The sequence below is a fragment of the Mirounga angustirostris genome, unplaced genomic scaffold (genome assembly GCF_029215605.1).
Source record: "Mirounga angustirostris isolate CCGP_5_RB_7025 unplaced genomic scaffold, mMirAng1.0.hap1 SCAF_17, whole genome shotgun sequence".
Classification (NCBI taxonomy): Eukaryota; Metazoa; Chordata; class Mammalia; order Carnivora; family Phocidae; genus Mirounga; species Mirounga angustirostris.
This window is the reverse complement of record NW_026991725.1, coordinates 463636-484867: the sequence shown is the minus strand read 5'-3', so window position 1 is coordinate 484867 and position 21232 is coordinate 463636. Positions and strand designations below refer to the sequence as shown.

At 39.1% G+C, this 21232-nt stretch overlaps 1 protein-coding gene across 4 annotated transcripts in view; it reads left to right on the top strand.

Moving 5' to 3' along the window:
• The first annotated feature begins 3395 nt into the window (after positions 1 to 3395).
• Positions 3396 to 21232, top strand: part of ASPA (aspartoacylase) — a 28957-nt gene continuing 11120 nt past the window's right edge. The window contains exons 1-6 of one of the 4 annotated variants that reach the window (XM_064583664.1): positions 3396 to 3516; positions 5488 to 5749; positions 9977 to 10172; positions 12155 to 12248; positions 15799 to 15906; positions 19612 to 19721. In XM_064583664.1, the coding sequence (XP_064439734.1) occupies positions 5514 to 5749; positions 9977 to 10172; positions 12155 to 12248; positions 15799 to 15906; positions 19612 to 19721 (744 nt within the window). In that variant the 5' untranslated portion in view covers positions 3396 to 3516; positions 5488 to 5513. Of the gene's footprint in view, positions 3517 to 5285; positions 5750 to 9976; positions 10173 to 12154; positions 12249 to 15798; positions 15907 to 19611; positions 19722 to 21232 lie in introns of those variants that run through there. The other 3 variants (XM_064583666.1, XM_064583665.1, XM_064583663.1) reach the window with 3 other exon arrangements.

Below are 21232 nucleotides of genomic sequence, written 5' to 3'. Positions count from 1 at the left end.
CAACTGCGCAGGCGCAGGGGCCACCCACCTTTGGGTCAGTGGCGCGATGGCGTCGTCCGCTCCGTGGACGGCGAGGAGGACACATGCCGCCTGTCTCAGGAACGAGAACGTTAACGCACCTGCCCTCCCGTTCACAGCTGTGCAGTACGCGGCGCAGGAACGGCGCTAGGGACAAACCTGTTTCTGCTCACTGCGGAGGCGTACCCAGGACTGGCCGCCCAACACTTCCCTGCCCCCCTCCCCCCTTGGAAACACACGTATTTTTTAGGTTCTAGAGGTCAGTTTGTGAGACGCTGGGAGTTCACCTAGAAGAGAATAATTCAAAGGCCACAGGCCTCAAAACCAGGTCATAGGCCTAGCTTCACCTTGCGGGTCGGGGCTGGGAATTAAGTCTCCTGGCGGGGCCTCAGTGGGAGGGCCGGGCCGGTTCAGAAGCGCGCCCTGCGAATCAGAGCGGCCGGTAAGGCTGGGCCTGGGCTGTGTGCGCTCAGCGGAGAGAAGACGCGCCTGAGGCCGACGAGAAACGCAGCGGTGCGGTGACCGCGGCTCCGGTCCTCCCGCGCCGGGCGGTCGCTTCCTGGCCCCCGGCCTTGGGCAGGCTCTTTACCTTCTCTCAACCTACTTTCCCTCCTCAGTAAAACGGCGACGACTGCCTGATCAACTACCCTCGAAGTGTTAGAAGGGAAAGTGAACAGGCCTGGCACGCCGTAAATGTTTAGTGAATGTTAGCCTTTATTTGACAAGAGTAGCTGCTATTTACCGAATATTTACTACAGGCCAGAAATAGTAATCCTAGCTCTGTCTGTGGCGTCCAAGACGTGTTTTTTTGTTACTATAACTTCTGACCATTTGAAGACGGGGATAGGTGAACAGAAACGCAGAGGGTCTAGAGATGGAGGGAAGGTTATTAGTACAGGCCTAGGACTGTGAAGCCGTGAGACATATTAATACAGTTGACCCTTGAACAACACAGGTTTGAACTGTGCAGGCCCAGTGATCTATGGATTTTTTAGAGTACAGTACTGTACGTGTATTTTCTGTCACGATTTTCTTAGTAACTTTTTTTTCTCAAGCTTACTTTATTGTAAGGATACAGTATATAATACATATGCAAAATGTGTTAATTGACTCTTGGTAAGGCTTCTAGTCAACAGTAGTCTATTAGCAATTTAAGTTGTTGGGGAATCAAAAGTTATACAGAGATTTTCAACTGCTTGGAGGTCAGCACTCCTAAACCTTGCATTGTTGGAGGGTCAAATTTTATAAGATTAAGTCAAAAGAAGGAGAATGAGGGGCACCTGGGTGGTTCAGTCGGTTAAGCGATGGACTCCTGACTTTGGCTCAGGTCGTGATCTCAGGGTTGTGAGATCGAGCACCACATCAGGTGCCCCACTAGGTGTGGAGCTTGCCTTAAGAGTCTCTCCCTCCTTCTCCCTCTGCCCCTCCCCCCTCTTAAAAAAAAAAAGGAGGAAAATAAGTATGAATGCCAAACTAAGGAATAAGTTTGAAGGAATTGTGTCTTCATTTAATCTGGATAAGAGAAGATTTCACACAATAAAATGTCTAAAAAGACTTGTTAGTTGTCATGGTTCCAAAAAGGGATTTTTAAATATGACTAAAAGCTTTGGGGAAACAGATTTTGACCTGATACACACACACACACACACACACACACACACACACACCAAAAATGATTTCTCATTAAAAACAAATACTTTATTGAAAATAGAGCTACCATATGATCCAGCAATTGCACTACTGGGTATTTACCCCAAAGATACAAAAGTAGGGATCCGAAAGGGTACACGCACCCCGATGTTTATAGCAGCAATGTCCACAATAGCCAAACTGTGGAAAGAGCCAAGATGTCCATCGACAGATGAATGGATAAAGAAGAGGTGGTATATATACACAATGGAATATTATGCAGCCATCAAAAGGAATGAGATCTTGCCATTTGCAACGACGTGGATGGAACTGGAGGGTATTATGTTGAGCGAAATAAGTCAAACAGAGAAAGGCATGTATCATATGACCTCACTGATATGAGGAATTCTTAATCGCAGGAAACAAGCTGAGGGTTGCTGGAGTGGTGGGGGGTGGGAGGGATGGGGTGACTGGGTGATGGACACTGGGGAGGGTGTGTGCTCTGGTAAGTGCTGTGAATTGTGCAAGACTGTTGAATCTCAGATCTGTACCTCTGAAACAAATAATGCAATCTATGTTAAGAAAAAAAAAGAAGAAGGTAGCAGGAGGGGAAGAATGAAGCAGGGGAAATCGGAGGGCTAGACGAACCATGAGAGACGATGGACTCTGAAAAACAAACTGAGGGTTCTAGAGGGGAGGGGGGTGGGAGGATGGGTTAGCCTGGTGATGGGTATTGAGGAGGGCACATTCTGCATGGAGCACTGGGTGTTATGCACAATGAATCATGGAACACTACATCTAAAACTAATGATGTAATGTATGGGGATTAACATAAGAATAAAAAAAAATACTTTAGGGGCGCCTGGGTGGCTCAGTAGTTAAGCGTCTGCGTTTGGCTCAGGTCATGATCCCAGGGTCCTGGGATCAAGCCCCGCATTGGGGTCTCTGCTCAGCAGGAAGCCTGCTTCTCCCTCTCCCACTCCACCTGCTTGTGTTCCCTCTCTCACTGTCTCTCTCTGTCAAAATAAATAAAATCTTAAAAAACAACAACAACAACAAAACCCCAAATACTTTAAATCCACTATGAGCAACATGCTGTGGTACATCTGTCAGGACTGCAGACATGATCAATGTGGAATCTTTACTAGCAGTGTATAAGCTTACCTATTTTATCCCAATCTTGTTCTGGCTACATTGATATATTTTCATCTGGAAAGTTGGTCAGGATGCGTCACAGCAAGAGAGCCACAAAGGAAGGAAAAAAATTAAATAGAGTAGTTTGATTACATGACTGCTGGACAATCGCATTATGAATGAGATACCTTCCTTATATGTAATATTGGAAAGAAGACCCTCCTTATCTCCCAGTCATACTATTTTGTAAACAACATCTTAAATATGTCTCCCACAAAATTTTTTGCATGAATTTATTGGATGACCAAGACAATGAAAAATTTATTCTCCCTTTAGGAGAATATGTTTTATACTACATTATTTTACTAATAAATCAGGCACCACCACCCCTACAAAACATTTGTAGTGCTGGAAATTATTAGGCTTATTCTTTTAAATGCTTCAGAACATTAAATATTCAACCTAATAGTGAGATGGTGATAACTAGAAACAGTTCCACTTTGTATACCATCAGTTCTTTGAGTTCTCAGGAAAGAATTAGACTAATAAAAATTTGTAGATTTTGTAGGGCTCAAAAATTTGGTATGCTTTGGGAAACAGGGAGTTAAAAATCTTTCGGAAGTTAACTTGGTATAAGAGTATGAAAAGCCTCTGTTGCTCTAGTTCTAAGGAAATGCTTTCCTTTTTTCTAATAAAGCTTTCCGCAGAAGACAAACTCTGTACACAATAAACAAGGTAAGTATAGGACAGAATTGCTGTAATTCATTAACTCTCAAAAAATTTATTCATTTTGACATGTAAGGGAAACTTTATTTATGAATGTTAAATGTGCTTCGAAGTGCTGATCTGTTAAAATTCCATAAAACAAGCCTTGAAATGCAAGTAATTTGTGCCAGCTACGAGTAAATAACCAAGGCAGCATTTCCAGAGAGACTAGGGCAAAGAACAGAACTAACCACAATCAGCAGAAAAGAAACAAAACATAATCAAGTGTTAATAATTCACCATAGTTACAACTCTTAAAACCAAAGCAAACAATACAACTATCATTTGTTTACATTTAGGCTTGTTTTCAGCATCTCTACACTGAAGTGTTCCCTGTACATTGATGTGGATAGAAAATCAAAGGCTACAGAGGCTTTTTCTTAGGTTAGAACAGTAATTTTAATGTGTAAATTTGGATTTTATTATTTTGCTTTCTCTATCTCTGCATTATAATCTCTTAAAGGAAGAACATAGGGATTAATTTATTAAATATTATGAAACATTCACATTTTATATTCTCTAACATATGTTTTGTTTGTATGCTTGTTTGTTTCCTGAGCACACTATAGTAACTGTTTATGTGAATTCCAAAAGAGCAAAATTAGAACTTTGGGAAAGTCCAAAAATAACAGGAAGCACCCTGTTCTGTAAAAAACACTGGGCTCAGAATCAGAAAACCTGGGTCCCAGGCCCAATTTTCTCCTGGTAGCTGAGGGATTTTTCCTTTAGCACTACAATGGGAATGTCAATACCTAACCTACTGTATCTTAGAAAGTGAATATATGAATAAACTGAGATAACATGTGGGAAATTTAGTTATAAATGAAACTACTCTGTGGTTGTAATGAATTACTCTTGTACCCCTATCAAACAATCTGACATTACTAGTACATAGTATTTCCAGTATTTGAACATATTTGACTTTCTGGATGACTGAGCATGAAATCAAATCTGATTTTGTTCAGAGTCATTTTTCCAAAGGGATGTAATCATCTTAGTATTCTGGATAGTTTCCCCTAGTAAGGCCCCCTATTGAGTAATACATTCCAATGAAGAGTCTGTGCTGCCAGTAAGTCAGACTGTGTATTATAATAAATTCTTAATTTGGTTAGTGTATATAGCATGCCCCAAGACATTTTCAAGCATTACAAAGACTTGAAAATTATCCCCAGTTGCTTTTCCTTTAGTATTAAGGCAAAACGTGAGGATGATTCCTAAAGAAATTGACAGAATTATCAAAAACTTCATCAGAAGGAAATTAAAGCATACTTGAAAGTAACTTTCTAAGTCCTAGGGATCATTTACTTGGTTCTCGTGTCTCTGACCATGAAAAAGCTACTGAAAGAAACAATGCTGGTTCCACAGGAGGTCTCTTAGGATCTATCTGTCTTTGGCTGTTTTTGGAGGTGAGATTCAAATGTCCTCCAGTGATGAAAAGGATTTGAACTCATTTCAGAAAAGAAACATAAATATCAAATAATAGCATGCATATTATGAACCACTTCCTTATTTTTATATAGTTTTTTAAATTTTTTATATTTTTGAGGATTAGAAAAGTATAAACTATTTTTACCATTACAAGTAGTCTTAGAAGCACCAGTAGGTGACGTTCTAGCTGAAAGGAAAACAGAATTTTTGTATTAGTATGAGATGCTAATTTATTATTGCATTTAGATCTACTGACCATGTGAGGGAGTAAGAAGTTAAACAGCTGTATCTAGTTCATCTCTGCATATTTTAATCCAAATATGGTAAAGGGCAGGGCTAAAGAAGGGAGTGTCCCTATAATAAACAGGGCTCAGAACTTGTAACAGAATATTAAATTACAATCCACTCAAGAGAACTCTGCACTTTGCACCTTGGTTAAAGTCTCATTTAAATTTAAATTTCTAAACTTTTTAAAAGAAATTTTTATTTGATCTCCTCTTTTCTGAACTGCAGAAATCAGATAAAACTTCTTGATAAAAATGACTTCTTGTCATGTTACTGAAGATCCTATAAAAAAGGTTGCTATCTTTGGAGGAACTCATGGGAATGAGTTAACAGGAGTATTTCTAGTTAAGCACTGGCTGGAGAATGGCGCTGAGATTCAGAGAACAGGGCTGGAAGTAAAACCATTTATTACCAACCCAAGAGCAGTGAAGAAGTGTACCAGATATATTGACTGTGACCTGAATCGAGTTTTTGACTCTGAAAATCTTGGGTAAGACTACATTTTGTGTTGTATGCATGGGTGCACGTATGGGTGTGTGTGTGTGTGTGTGAAAAGTGGTATGTGTGAGAGAACATGTATGTGTAGTGCATGATATACAAATCCGTACATATGATCACTGTTGTGAATAAGATCACTTTCACTTTTAATTATACTCTACTATGAATTTCTCAGTCACCTAAACTGGGCATTCACATGCTCTCTTATAAACTTTTTAAAGCATCAGACTATTCTTAACTGATTTTCTTTTTAAATGCATTCTGTATAGACTGAGACAATAAATAACAAGGTTTTTTATTTTTAAATCCTATATTTAAAGAAACAGATTTAATGGTCTTAAAATTTATTGTGTTTGGCCACTATGCTTGCATACATATTTGTTAGCTTTCTAGGTGGTTCACTACTATGTGTTCATGCAACTGCATTTATGGTAGTACATAAAGTTCTAGTCAAGAAAATTGTAATGTTTCAATTAATATTTTTTTAACAAAAAATGTGAATATTTTCAAAAAAATATTCATCAAAAAAATCAGGCCACCCTGTGAAAGAGGAGTAGATGTACTGGCTTCAGTGGTGGATCGCTGAGAGATAAAGACACTTCACCTGCATGTTCTGAATTTAACTTGCAACTGGTTTATAATATATTGCACACAATGTATGCAATAGTAACACTCTAGGTATTAATTATAATACATAATATAACACATAATATAAATAATATTAATTGTTTCCTATGTTTACATCTTTGTAGCTCCTAGTGTAGATATATAGGCTTCTTAGTATTTGCTTTTTACTACTTTCTTTTATTTATCTAAAAATATTATTAAACACTTTTTTTATTCTTATGTTAATCCCCATACATTACATCATTAGTTTTAGATGAAGTGTTCCATGATTCATTGTTTGTGCATAACACCCAGTGCTCCGTGCAGAATGGGCCCTCCTCAATACCCACCACCAGGCTAACCCATCCTCCCACCCCCCTCCCCTCTAGAACCCTCAGTTTGTTTTTCAGAGTCCATCATCTCTCATGGTTCGTCTACCCCTCCGATTTCCCCTGCTTCATTCTTCCCCTCCCGCTACCTTCTTCTTCTTTTTTTTTTCTTAACATAGATTGCATTATTTGTTTCAGAGGTACAGATCTGAGATTCAACAGTCTTGCACAATTCACAGCGCTTACCAGAGCACATACCCTCCCCAGTGTCTATCACCCAGTCACCCCATCCCTCCCACCCCACCCCCCACTCCAGCAACCCTCAGTTTGTTTCCTGCAATTAAGAATTCCTCATATCAGTGAGATCATATGATACATGTCTTTCTCTGTTTGACTTATTTCACTCAACATAATACCCTCCAGTTCCATCCACGTCGTTGCAAATGGCAAGATCTCATTCCTTTTGATGGCTGCATAATATTCCATTGTATATACATACCACATCTTCTTTATCCATTCATCTGTTGAAGGACATCTTGGCTCTTTCCACAGTTTGGCTATTGTGGACATTGCTGCTATAAACATCGGGGTGCACGTACCCTTTCGGATCCCTACATTTGTATCTTTGGGGTAAATACCCAATAGTGCAATTGCTGGATCATATGGTAGCTCTATTTTCAACTTTTTGAGGAACCTCCATACAGTTTTCCAGAGTGGCTGCACCAGCTTGCATTCCCACCAACAGTAAACACTTCTTCACGGGGCACTGTGTCAGGCACTGTGGGAGTACAAAGCTATGTACAAAATGGTTTCTGCCTGCAACAAGTTGGAAGACGACTAAGATAGAAGACATGCAAAGGAACAACTAACACAGCACTGATTTATGTACTCATTTTCTAATAAAGACTAACTTCAGTTTAGAGTTTCTTAAATTTAATCTCACAGCCAATCAAAAGATGATTACTACTTTTAGTACAAATACGCCTCACTTTATGAAATAGATGTTTTCTAGGGAAAATTATAATTAGTTATGTTTTGTGAATCAAATCCTATTTTTACTAGTATACATTTTAATTTCAGGAATGCTTTATCTTCATGACTGAGCTTATGTTGATACAATTAAGGTTTATCTAGTCACCTAAAATAGCTTTCAACTAACTCTTACATTACAAGAATTTGTTGAAGAATAACTTTTAGTCAGCATGTTAACTTCTCAGATAACTCTGAAATGGACTGGGGTGAGTCTTCTTATTATGACCACTCAATAGTATGCATTTTCAATGAGAGCAGTCTTTTAAATTAAATTCATTTCCTAGTTCTTATACTTTGACACTCTTCAGAGGTTAGACAGTTCTCTCTCAGGGTGGTTATGAAACTTATAAGATAGATAAGTTAATTACCTTCTCTGGTCTTCCTTCTCCCAAATCTGTTCCTTTTCCTGTATTCACCCTCTCAGTGATGTCACCATTATCCACCAAATCCCCTATGGAAATCAACTTAGAACCTTTCCTGTTCCTCAAGCCCCATGTCTAGTAAGTCACAAAATCTTCCCCTTTATTCAAGTATTGAATATTTTGCAAATCCAATCTTCCTCTGCATTTTCACTTCCTTAGTTTATTTCTTCTGTGGACAGTTAGAGTACCCTCCTAAAGAATCTCTGCATCTACCCCTACTCCATTCCTTTCTGCCATTGACCCTCTGTAGCAGCCATAGGGATCATCCTAACAGGCAAATCTTATCATGTCTGTCCCCAGCTGAAAATTCTTCAAAAATCTCCTATCCAGCATAGATTTAAGTAACTTAGTATTGCTGCTGTGCCTTTTAGGATCTTGTCCCTACCTATTGTTTCAGCTTCATCCCTTGGGACTCCTCCTATGAGACCTGGACTCCAGGCATGAAAATGCAAAGTGTTCATTATCTTTAAGGACTCCAACCCTAGGCTCTGAGCAACTGGGTGGCTAGTGACGCCATTTATTCACATGAGGGAGAATTAGAAGCAAATCAGTTGGGGGTAGAGGAAACATATCTGGGTGGCTCAGTTGGTTGGGTGGCTGACTCTTGATCTTGGCTTAAGTCATGATCTCAGGGTTCTGGAATCGAGCCCCACATCAGGCTCCATGCTCAGTGGGGAGTCTGCTCGAGATTCTCTCTTTCCCTCTCCCTCTGCCCCTCCCTCCCCTCTAAAATAAATAAATAAATCTTAAAAAAATAAAATGCTTATCTATCCATTAGGAATTATGTTTGGTTGCATATGATAAAAATCTGAAAACAGTGGCTTAAATAAATGTTTTCTTTTTCACAAATAAGTGCAGAGGTTGGCAGTCCAGGGCTGGTTGCAGGGGTTCAATAACATCATTAGTGTGACAGGTCTCTTCTGTCTTCCCACTGCACCATCCTTAGTATATGTAAATTTTGTCCTCATAGTTTTGCTTTATGGTCAAAAATGGCTGCTCCACCTTCTTGATTGCATTTCAGGCAGGAATTACCCAGGTTCAAACTGTAGGTCCCTTGAAGATACTAACAAAAATAGTCAGGGAACAGATATAGATGGAATTATAGAGAAGTGATTGAATTAAACCATTGTTTAATGAGGAAAAATAAACTTAAATCGTCATCATGTACAGTAAGAAAAAAAATGTATCCTAAAGAGTAAGGGGAGATAGAGACTCATATGAGAATTCAATTAAAAAAAAAAAAAACTTATCTGAAAAAAAAAAAAAAAAAAACAACATATGCAAATACCTGCAAAATTTTGTGTTTTCTTCAGAGTTTACAGACTTTGTAAAGCTTGCCCTGGACCACTAGTTGTTCCCTGATCTCAATTAGAATCCCTAATTAGATAACATGATCACCTAAGTTTGACTATTTTTGTGCACTAGAAAATTGGCTAGAGGACAAAAAAAATTTATGTGTGTGTTTGATGGTCTAGCCCCATAAAATAGCCCAGTGTACATAACTTTTAAAAAACTTGATTAAATTAATGAATAAATTTTGCTCAACATTGAAGTCAAATGGTAAATTCTGTTTGAAATGTCCTTTCTGGGATCAGCCACATAAATGAACTATGGCTTGTGAGCATACCAATGCACCATTACATAAAATCAAATGGAGAAAAAAAAAAGGAATTTTTTATTTATGAAGTTTTCAAATAAGTTTCCTCTTCCCTTACAGATTTTTCATATTAAAGATTTGGCAACTCGTTCCTTATACACTGTGTTCTTATTATACATTTATGTTATCTTAGCCACAGATGTTGTTAATCTTTTTATTTCTGCTAATAACAGCAAAACCATGTCAAAGGATTTGCCATATGAAGTGAGAAGGGCTCAAGAAATAAATCATTTATTTGGCCCAAAAGACAATGAAGATTCCTATGACGTTATTTTTGACCTTCACAACACTACTTCTAACATGGGATGCACTCTTATTCTTGAAGATTCCAGGAATGACTTTTTAATTCAGATGTTTCATTATATTAAGGTAATGTCAATGTTATTAATTTATAAGTTAGCCTAGTTCCTGTACTTTTAAGTCAATTATAGGTGTAAGACAACCAGAAAAGGGTCAGGAGATGAGGGAGTGTCCAAGAGAGATGAGGGAGTGGGAAGGGCACCAGAATAGAGGCAGTGTTGACAGGCAGGAAAAAAGGTGAGGAAATGAGTAAAATAATAAAGACAGTGAATAGTGAAATAAGTCAATCAGAGAAAGACATGTATCATATGTCCTCACTAATAAGAGGAATTCTTAATCTCCGGAAATAAACTGAGGGTTGCTGGAGTGGTGGGGGGTGGCTGGATGAGAGACATTGGGGAGGGTATGTGCTATGGTGAGCGCTGTGAATTGTGTAAGGCTGTTGAATCACAGACCTGTACGTCTGAAACAAATAATACATTATATGTTAAAAAAAAAAAAAAAGAAGAAGAAGATAGTAGGAAGGGAGAATTGAAGGAGAGGAATCGGAGGGGGAGACAAACCATGAGAGACTATGGACTCTGAGAAACAAACTGAGGGTTCTAGAGGGGAGGGGGGTGGGGGGATGGATTAGCCTGGTGATGGGTATTAAAGAGGGCACGTACTGCCTGGAGCACTGGGTGTTATACGCAGACAATGAATCGTGGAACACTACATCAAAAACTAATGATGTAATGTATGGTGATTAACATAACATAATAAAATTTAAAAAATAAAGACAGTGAATAAAATAATGAGACAGTTGTGGATACTTGTCTATAAAATTATAAATCTTTTATCCAGACAGCCACCAAACCATAGGCTATTTGGTAAATTTAAAATGGTGTGGTTGAAGTAGCTCAATTCTAGTTTTAGGAAGCTCAAGAAATAGTCATTTAATGTTGACTAAAGGCCAGTGATGGAAGGAGTGGCTCTTTTTAGTTCTGCCCTTGTCTGCATTTAATTCAGATACCCCAACACACATCTGTTCTTCCAGTACTTGATAAAACTAATCATTTTAAGGCTAAGAAATTTCCAGGATGAAAAATTCAGCAATCCAGTGCCTATAGCTAGAGAAACAGTTGCTAGAAAGTAACAACCAAGCAAAACCACAAATAATAAACTATATGTTTATTTCTGTGTAATAGATGCTCTTCCTTCCAGAGGGATAGTATGATCTAGTGAAAAGAGTTTGACCCATGTAGCCAGGAGAACCTAGGTTTATAATCCTTGCTTTCTCACTCACTAACCTTGGACAAGATAGCCCACTCCCAAAACCCTGCTTCCCTTGTTGTATGAAATTGGCGTAAGAGCAACACTTACCCATATGGCTGTTAGAAGCCTTAAATGAGATAAAGTATTTAAAGCATTTAGCCTCATACCTAGCATATAGTAAAGAATAATTGTTATTTTTGTTTCCCTTGAGTTTTTGGTAATAACTAGATAGTAGTTCTGGTGGGAGATCATAATGCAGCAATTTTTTTGTTGCTCATTGAAGGGAGAGCCAAATGCTCTGTTTGCCAGGCATAGAAGCAGCATGGCTGACATTGTCACCAAAACCTGGAGGCATATCTTGAATTCTCATTCAGATAAGTGGAGGTGGGGGAAGTCACCTAATGTCTGCACAGACCTGGACTGTAGGGGTGGAAACAGAATTCTTTATGTGACCAATCTGAAGCTAAATAGTAACTGTAACCAGGGGTGAAAACAAAAATAACCAAATCCATCCAGAAGGAAAAATTATTTCATGTTCTTTGATCATGGTCTTGGAGAATTGTTTGATGTACCTTCTACCCAGAAAGCTATGCAGAATTCAATTTTATATGTAATTCATTGGTGTGTTTTCAAAGCTATAATAATAACACTGAATCTTGGAGTATTTCATAAAGCTGTCTTTCTAATCTTAGCTGATGTTGTAGAACATATTGAAGGCATTATTGACCCTCTAGTAGCAAAGAGAAAAAAGCATATGGTCTTTACATAATAAGAAAGATGTTTTAAATTCTTTTCAGACTTCTTTGGCTCCATTGCCCTGCTATGTTTATCTTATTGAACATCCTTCCCTCAAATATGCAACCACTCGTTCCATAGCCAAGTATCCTGTTGGTAAGTCATAATTTCCATTGTCACAACTGCACAAAATATGTCCTAGGTGAAACTCTGAGAAAATTATTTTTTGAAGAATATTTATAGCTACCTTGCTTATCATTATGGCTTATAACTGTCAATTAATAAGCAAACTAACTCCAGACAGGCTCTAATTATACCAAATTTCCTCAATTTCATTGAGCAGCTTTCTGCATTCCAGGAGAGAAACAGTGAGCTGAGGGAACTTGAATCTTTTATAATGAGCAGTAAACATGCCTACCTTTTGTGTCTAGAAAGAGATCATCTCCATCTTCCAAGACTGTTGACTATACAAACATTCTTGAAAAATAATCTGGAACTAAGGCAGTCAGTGTCTTGCTGGCAAGACATGCAGAAACACAAAAGACCCATGAAAAATCTTCTCTTAACATTCCTCTTAGCACTTGCTTTGCATTCATGTCTCCCATAAATAGTTTGCTATCCATTCACTTATTTGCCCTGAATGTTACTAGGCTGTGAATTCATCTTTACCTTCTAGCAACTTCCAATATGGAGGCTTGCACACTCAGACAGTCTCTTTTTTCTATATTCCACTGTCTTCCTGAGTGACCTACTAACATAATTGTTTGCAGATATACTATAATCATTAAAATTGCTGTCATAACTTAAAATCCTTTTTTGTTAGATCTCAGATGGTTTTAACCAAGAGCAATTTATTTTTTTTTTAAGATTTTATTTATTTATTTGACAGAGAGAGACACAGGGAGAGAGGGAACACAAGCAGGGAAGTGGGAGAGGGAGAGGGAGAAGCAGGCTTTCAGCCAAGCAGGGCTCCCGATGAGGGGCTCAATCCCAGGACCCTGAGATCATGACCTGAGCCTCCCAGGACCCTGAGTTCATGACCTGAGCTGAAGGCAGACGCTTAACGACTGAGCCACCCAGGCACCCCTAACCAAGAGCAATTTAATTTAAAAACAAGTTGCCAAACAATGTAAGCAAATTTAAAGTTATCTTGGTTTTTCAGTTGTTGATAATTTGATGCAAAATCAGGGATCTCTTGGGCCAGGCTAAATATCCAAGTATAGGTAATTATTTGAAACAAACCAAATGCTTAACAATAAAGGATAGAGATCTCATTTCTCTGGGACACCAAATAAATAAAAAGATTTCCACACTTTGAAAAAGCAATCTTGGTCTATGATGTTTATGGGACAATGCTGCTCTTAGCTAGAATTAATATCTACCAATATGTTTGGCCCTAAAAAAATAGAGCTAAATCTTTCAAACATTTCAATATGAGAGAGTATTAAGATCATCATAAATAATTAGAAATATTATATGTTCTCCTTGCAACTTTGCTCTTTGGAATATTTTTATACCATCCACTCATTGAGGGAAAAAACACTTAAGATCAGAGAGAAACTATCTCCAACTCAACATTTTATTTTATTTTTTAAGAAGATTTTATTTATTTATTTGGAGGGGGAGAGAGAGCACTAGCAAGGGGAGGGGCAAAAGGAGAGGGAGAAGCAGACTCCCCGCACACAGAAGAGAAACTAGACAGAATTTTCTACTAACTGTCTCAGATTGACCATGGCCTCACTTTAGACTCAGAAGATTTAATTTTATGACCATTACTTCTTCAGCTCCACTTAGGACTATGCCATGGCCATTTTCTACAAATTTAAACATTCTTCTCTGACACAGGATCTTGTGTCAAGGTTAATTGCTGGTTTAGAAAATAAGGCCACCCTATTATCTTCCACTCACAATCAGGAAGGAAAAAACCCTGGGCGCCTGGGTGGCTCAGTTGGTTAATCGGCTGCCTTCGGCTCAGGTCACGATCCCGGGGTCCTGGGATGGAGTCCCGCATCGAGCTCCCCGCTCCGCGGGGAGCCTGCTTCTCCCTCTCCCTCTGCCTGCCTCTCTGTCTACTTGTGCTCTCTATCTCTTTAAAAAAAAAAGAAAGAAAGAAAGAAAGAAAGAAAGGAAAAAACCCTTCAATAACTGACTCTTCTGGGTCAAACACCCACTCCTAGCCATCATAGCTGCTCTCCACATAGGACTGCCCACACCCCACCTTCCATCTGCCCCCAAAACAAGAATATGTAGAATATTTTTTTGGCTGCAAGAAGCTCAAATGGCTTAAACAATAGGATAAATTTATTATTTTACATTAACAGCTCAACAGCATCATGAGGGGCCAGGTTCTTCTTATCTTTCTAGTGTACCATCTTTAGCATTTTTTTTAGCAGTCCCATGGCCGCAAGATGTCCACTGTAATTTTAAGCATCATATGCCAACAAGACAATAGCTAGTGGGTGAAAGAAAATTCTTAGGAACTCCCCCGCAGACCTTCTGTTATAACCACTTGGTCAGAACTGGGCCACGTATCCATTCTTAAATCAATCACTAGGTAATGGGAGTACTCTGATAACTTTTATTATTCCACATTTACACCTGAGCCAGAGAAAAGTTCCCTTACCTGGAAGTCCAAAATCAGGACTCTGTTAGCAAGGAGGACGGTGGAATGGCTTTTGGATAGGCAGCCAAAAATGTCTTCCACAATACCCATGTAGACATATCCTTGAACATGTTTCACACGTCTGTACAAATCATTTATACACAAGATGCTTACCTCAGCCACACGTATTATACCACATACTTAAATATATGTCCAAACGTGTATACAAGAAAGCTAAGCAAAAGAAATAAAAAATGTAGATTAAATACAGAAGGATTTTGTAAATCAAGAAATAAGAGAAGTGGGTGAAAATAGAATGGACGAAAAAGAATGTATATGAATGCATATAAATTGGCTGGAAGAGAATAGATGGTATTATACTTGGTAAATGGTTTAAAAGTGGAGGAGGTAAGGATTGGAGGGATAACTGTATGGGATACTGGAACAGGGGGGAAGTGACTAGATATTTGGTTTAGAGAGTATTTTGTAGGTGTGAGGGTGGATTGGCACTGGTGTGAAAAGAAATAAATACAAATTTATTCTAAAGAAAATGAAAACTATCGCACTATCATGTCAGGATGGGTTGTTACGTTAAGGGCAAGAATGTTGCTCTAGGGTCACATATATTGTCATGTTGACTTAACCGCCATGGCTCTAGATTTCTGTGACTTAAATGGATGACTTTCTTCCTGTCAAAACTAAATATTAGGTCTATGACAGTTTCTCTTTGTGGCCACCTATTATTTTGTCAATATAAATTTTTCTACTCCATTTACTATATTATGATATTTAAATACTTCGACAATATTGAAGGAAATTTAAAGAAAAATGACCCCAAGATTTTACTACTCTAATATCACTCTTTGATATTTTCCATGTTTTCTCCCAGTCTTGATTCATTATGCTTATAACATGTACATGCAAATGTTCTGCTTTTATTTTTTGCCTAACATTGTCTCAAATATTTTCCATGATGCTACATGGTCTACCCTTTAAATTATTTTAATGGTGGTATTATAGATCTTTATACATTAAAATGTTCAATTTTATAATATATTATAATACTTGTTTTATAAATGTGACGATTTCCCCTTTTGTACCGAGGTATAGAAGTTGGTCCCCAGCCTCAAGGGGTTCTGAGAGCTGATATTTTGGATCAAATGAGAAAAATGATTAAACACGCTCTTGATTTTATACAGAATTTCAATGAAGGTAAGTAGGAGGTAGGAATTGTTTCCTTGTTAGTGTGTGTGTGTGTATGTGTGTGTGTGTGTGTGTTTGTAGATAAATCAGAAAAGGGAGCTGAAATGAGCACACATAGTGACTTAACCACTAAGCACTGAAATAGCAATTGTCAAATTTGCCATGTTCATGATAGTAGTTGCTTTTTAAAAATGTTATTCACTTCAGCCATTCACTCTACTATCTGCTCATTTATTTGGTAACCTAAAACTGCAGCAAAAAAAGTCTATTAAATATTAAAATTACTAAAAAATAAATGTATTTTTTCTTTCAAAAGAATATTTTATTTATTTTTTAATTTAAGTTCTATTAGCCAACATATAGTACATCATTAGTTTTTTTATGTAATGTTCAGTGATTCATTAGTTGCATATAACACCCAGAGCTCATCACATCACGTGCCCTCCTTAATGCCCAACACCCAGTTACCCTATCCCCCCTCCTCCCTCCCTTCTGCAACCCTAGGTTTGCTTCCCGGGGGGAGTCAGGGGTCTCCCATGGTTTGTCTCCCTCTCTGATTTCCTTTAAAATTTAAAAATAAGGTATAATTAAAATCAAAGAGACGTGAAACTAATATAACACTGTATATTAACTATCCTGGAATTAAAATTTTAAAAACTTAATAAAATTTTTAAAACTTTAAAAAATTCCTAGAAGAAAGAGAGAGAAAAAAATCCTATTTAAATAACTATTCCAGAAGGCTGAATTGAAATTGTTGTGGAGTGGGTCATTATAGTGACAAGGCTGGAGAATAATAGTTCAGTGTCATGGGGCATTTAATAATTCCTTAATGTCAGATTGTGCACCCTACTGAAATCACAGGTATTTCTTTTGTGCTTGGGAATCCTCTGACTCCAAAGTCATAAAGACTGAAAATCAGCTTTTTATCACCTTTGTCTGAGGACAGGGTCTATAGCATTGAATGGACCTGGGGTTGGGAAGGTCACCACTAATTCACAAGAAACCCTTCAAATAATAAGTGTGGGACTACAATACATTAAGAAATGATGTACCCAAGTAGAAGGCCACAAACCTGAGTGGAGAAACATGATTTCCAAATTAGAGTCCATAGAATCCTACCCCAGGGGTAGAGATCTCCTAGCTGCCCAGTAGCTCCAGGACAGTTCCAGGACAGTAGCTCCAGAGCAGTTCTGCTTTATTGCTCTTCCATGTAACATTTCACTTAAGCAAAGGATTCTGCAGTTCAAAAATGTTAAACCGCTATTAATTTTGACTTTCTAGTTTGGTGGATTTCTAACTAACATGGAAAGAACACCATTATCCAAAGAATGCTGACAAAGAGATAACCACCTAGAGAAAAATCTCTAGAAATGTGCAGAAGAGCTCTATCCTTGACTCTGTGTTACTCAAAATTATTAGTAATTTGGATAAAGATATATGTGACATGCTTATATATAAATGAAAGGTGGCAGGAAGCTTGCAGGAAAATATTCGGGATCAGAGGGTGGATCCAAAAAGTCCTGACTATCTTTAACAATTGTCTGAAGCAAATGTTTTAAGTTAAATACATTTCAGGTACAAAGTTTGTTTTATGTTTAAAAAAAAAAAAAACAGGATAAGGGAGGTGATGGTCTCTCTTCAGTATTAAATAAACACCACTTGGGGAACTGTGAATAAATTCTGAGTCTGTATTTCAGGAGGAGCATCTATGAGGTAGAGATTAGCCAAGGAGAAAAGTGAGAATGCTAAAATGTTTGAAAACCAAAATAAGGGGCGCCTGGGTGGCTCAGATGGTTAAGCGTCTGCCTTCGGCTCAGGTCAGGATCTCAGGGTCCTGGGATCGAGTCCCGCATCGGGCTCCCTGCTCCTTGGGAGCCTGCTTCTCCCTCTGCCTTTCTCTCTCGCTCTGTCTCTCTTGAATTAAAAAAAAAAAGAAAAAGAAAACCAAAATAAGAATAATCCCTAAGACACACATAGAACTTCAGTTTGCAAAGTACCTTCACATGTAACCTCATGATTGTGACCATGTATGAGTAGTGAATAAGAATATTTAGACTGGCAAAAGAAGACTTTATATTAGAGTTTTAGAGGTGTTATATTGTAAAGCAATTAGACATGTTTTCTGTGACTCTGAGGGCAGAATAGCATCAGTGGGATAAAGTTACCTGCAGACATAAATTTCTAATTAGCAATGCTGACCACCGATGGAATGGACCACTCTTTGTGAGGCTGTTGGAGCCAGAGTAATATGACCACTTGGCTGGAAAGAGAATACTCAAGCACTGAGGAAGCTGGGTGCTTGAGGCTCCTTCAAACTCTGACATTCGAAGTAGCAAAACATACTCCTTTATATTCTACCACTTTTTCCTTTCCTCTCAGTGGACCTTCTGCTTTAAAGAGGTGACACCTGATGTTTCCATCTTCACCTAGAAGATGGGGTACATTTGTAAAAATGTAAAATGGCCACAGATTCTTCCCTTCCCTGCATCCATGTTTTTACAATGTGATGTTTGAGATCCTTCTATCAAGAAATGGTCTATTTCCCTACCTCCTGAATCTGGCTTGGCCACATTATGTGTTTTGTGCCACAGAAGAAATTTGAAAAGGACTTGCAGTCTGGGGCTTGCTCTCTTGCTCCCGTTAGGACCCCTGTACTGCCAGTACATGGATCAGCCTAGCCTAGCCTGCCGAATAATGGGAGGTTATGAGGCAGAGAACTCAGACACCCTAGCTCCAGCCGACAGCCTGTCAAATGCCGGACATGAGAGTAAGACCATCTTAGATCACCCAGCCCCCAGCTGACCTGCCATCTCACCACAAATGCATGAGCAAGCCAGTCAGAAATCAGCAAGCCAGCCTAAACCAGATGAACTGCCCAAACAACCCACAGAATCATGAGCTAAATTGAAGTCCTTGTATGACACCACTGGGTTCTGGGGTAGTGTGTTCAGCAGCAAAAGCTAACTGATACAGAAGTGATCACAGGATATCCACATTCCAACACTAGCTGCACTTCCTGCTCTAAAGACGAAAGAAGATTTTCCTTTGAGTCGCAACCATAGTAAACCGTGGGCCCTATGTTGGATGAAAGTTCATCCTGTTTACTCAGAGCTGCCTGGTTACATGTAAAATACTTTTTCAAGTTTCTGGGCATTGGGCTGTTTAATGATGCCGCATCTTTGGAAGTAGGACCCCACTGTTGGCAGGCTGCCTGCGTCCCTAGGTCTCACAATACTTCGTTAAGAGAAGGGGTACAATGCTGAAGTCACCTAACCTGCTGGAAGTCCTCCTGAGGTTGTGCAATCATAGAATGTCAGAGCTGGAAGGGCCCTCCAAGGTAAGGTAATTCAAAATCTTCATTTGACAGGTGAAGAAATTGAGCCTCAAGAAGTTAAGCATCTTGCTCAAGATTACAGGCTAGATGAAAGCCTGGGTATCCTGGGTATCCTATCCTAGCCTCTTTGTCTCCTACACTGGCTTCTCAAGTTCTGTTTTCTGCTTCTATCCATCAGTGCATTTGTGGACAATGTACCAACAGGAGTAGTTTGAGAACTTCTTTTGGTCAAATGTTGTTTATGAATATCCTTAACTAAGATGGTATGTTCTTGTAACTGTCTTCATTTTTTGGTTGGCTGTTCTTCCCTTAAAGTGTCAACTTCCTTTTTTTCAAGAGTTATTTTTAGTCACTAAATATGCATATTGTTTTCACCATAGGAAAAGAATTTCCTCCCTGTGCTATTGAAGTCTATAAAATAATGGAGAAAGTTGATTATCCCAGGAATGAAAATGGAGATATTGCTGCTATTATCCACCCTAATCTGCAGGTAACATTTGCTGTTTCTTTAAAATATTCAAAAAAATGTGGAACATAAGCAATAGCACGGAGGACCATAGGAGAAGGGAGGGAAATCTGAAGGGGGAGAAATCAGGAAGGGAGATGAACCATGAGAGACTCTGGACCCCGGAAAATGAACTGAGGGTCTCAGAGGGGAGGGGTAACCGGATGATGGGTACTGAGGAGGGCATGTGTTGTGATGAGCACTGGGCATTATACGTAACTAATGAATCACCGAACACTACATCATCAAAAACTAATGACGTACTATACAATGGCTAACTGAACATAATAAAAAATATATTCAAAATGATGATGCCCCACCTTCAAATAGAACTTTACAGTTTATAAACCATTTTACACACATTAGCTCATTTGTGTTCCTCAAAAACACTGCAGTGTAGGTAGGGTATTCAAACCTTCATTCAATAAGTATTTGTTGAGTAGGTCCCATGCTGGCTTTGGGGATACAGTGAACACTGTCTATACTTTTGCGGTATTTACAGGGCAGCTGTACTAAATTCTAAACTGCGTTTTAGAAATCAAGATAGCCAGGCACACCTGGGTGGCTCAGTCGTTAAGCAACTGCCTTCGGCTCCGGTCATGATCCCGGGGTCCTGGGATCGAGCCCCGCATCGGACTCCCTGCTCCACGGGAAGTCTGCTTCTCCCTCTAACCCTCCCCACTGTTGGTGATCTCTCTCTCTCTCTCTCACTCAAATAAATAAATAAAATCTAAAAAAAGAAAGAGTGGGGGCGCCTGGGTGGCTCAGTCGCTGGGCATCTGCCTTCGGCTCAGGTCATGATCCCGGGGTCCTGGGATTGAGCCCCGCATCAGACTCCCTGCTCAGCAGGGAGTCTGCTTCTCCCTCACCCTCTGCCCCTCCCCCGTTCATGCTCTCTCTGTCTGTCTCTCTCTCAAAAATAATAAATAAATCGGGGCCCCTGGGTGGCTCAGTCATTAAGCGTCTGCCTTCGGCTTGGATCATGATCCCAGGGTCTTGGGATCAAGCCCCACATCGGGCTCTCTGCTCGGCCGGGAGCCTGCTTCTCCCTCTCCCACTCCCCCTGCTTGTGTTCCCTCTCTCGCTGTGTCTCTCTCTGTCAGATAAATAAATAAAATCTTTAAAAAAAAAAAGAAAGAAATCAAGACAGCCAGATGCTATAACAGAATAATGAAGTAAGGAGAAGAGGTCAGGCAAGGCCTCTCTGGGAAGGTGAAATTCCTGCCCAAGTGCAATGGAGCGGGAATTATTGTATCTATTTTAACATAAGAAAACTAGGTTCACACCGGCTCGTGTGTCAGTGATATGTAATAGCGTTGTACTGTGACAGATGGCAGCTACATCGGGGTGAGCATAGTATAAGGTATAAACTATGTTGTACACCTGAAACTAGTGTAACATCATGTGTCAACTACATTCAAAAAAATTTCTTAAAAAAAAAAGAAAACAGAGGCTCAGAAGTTCGATCTTTCCCATAGTCCTATAGCTATCAGTGG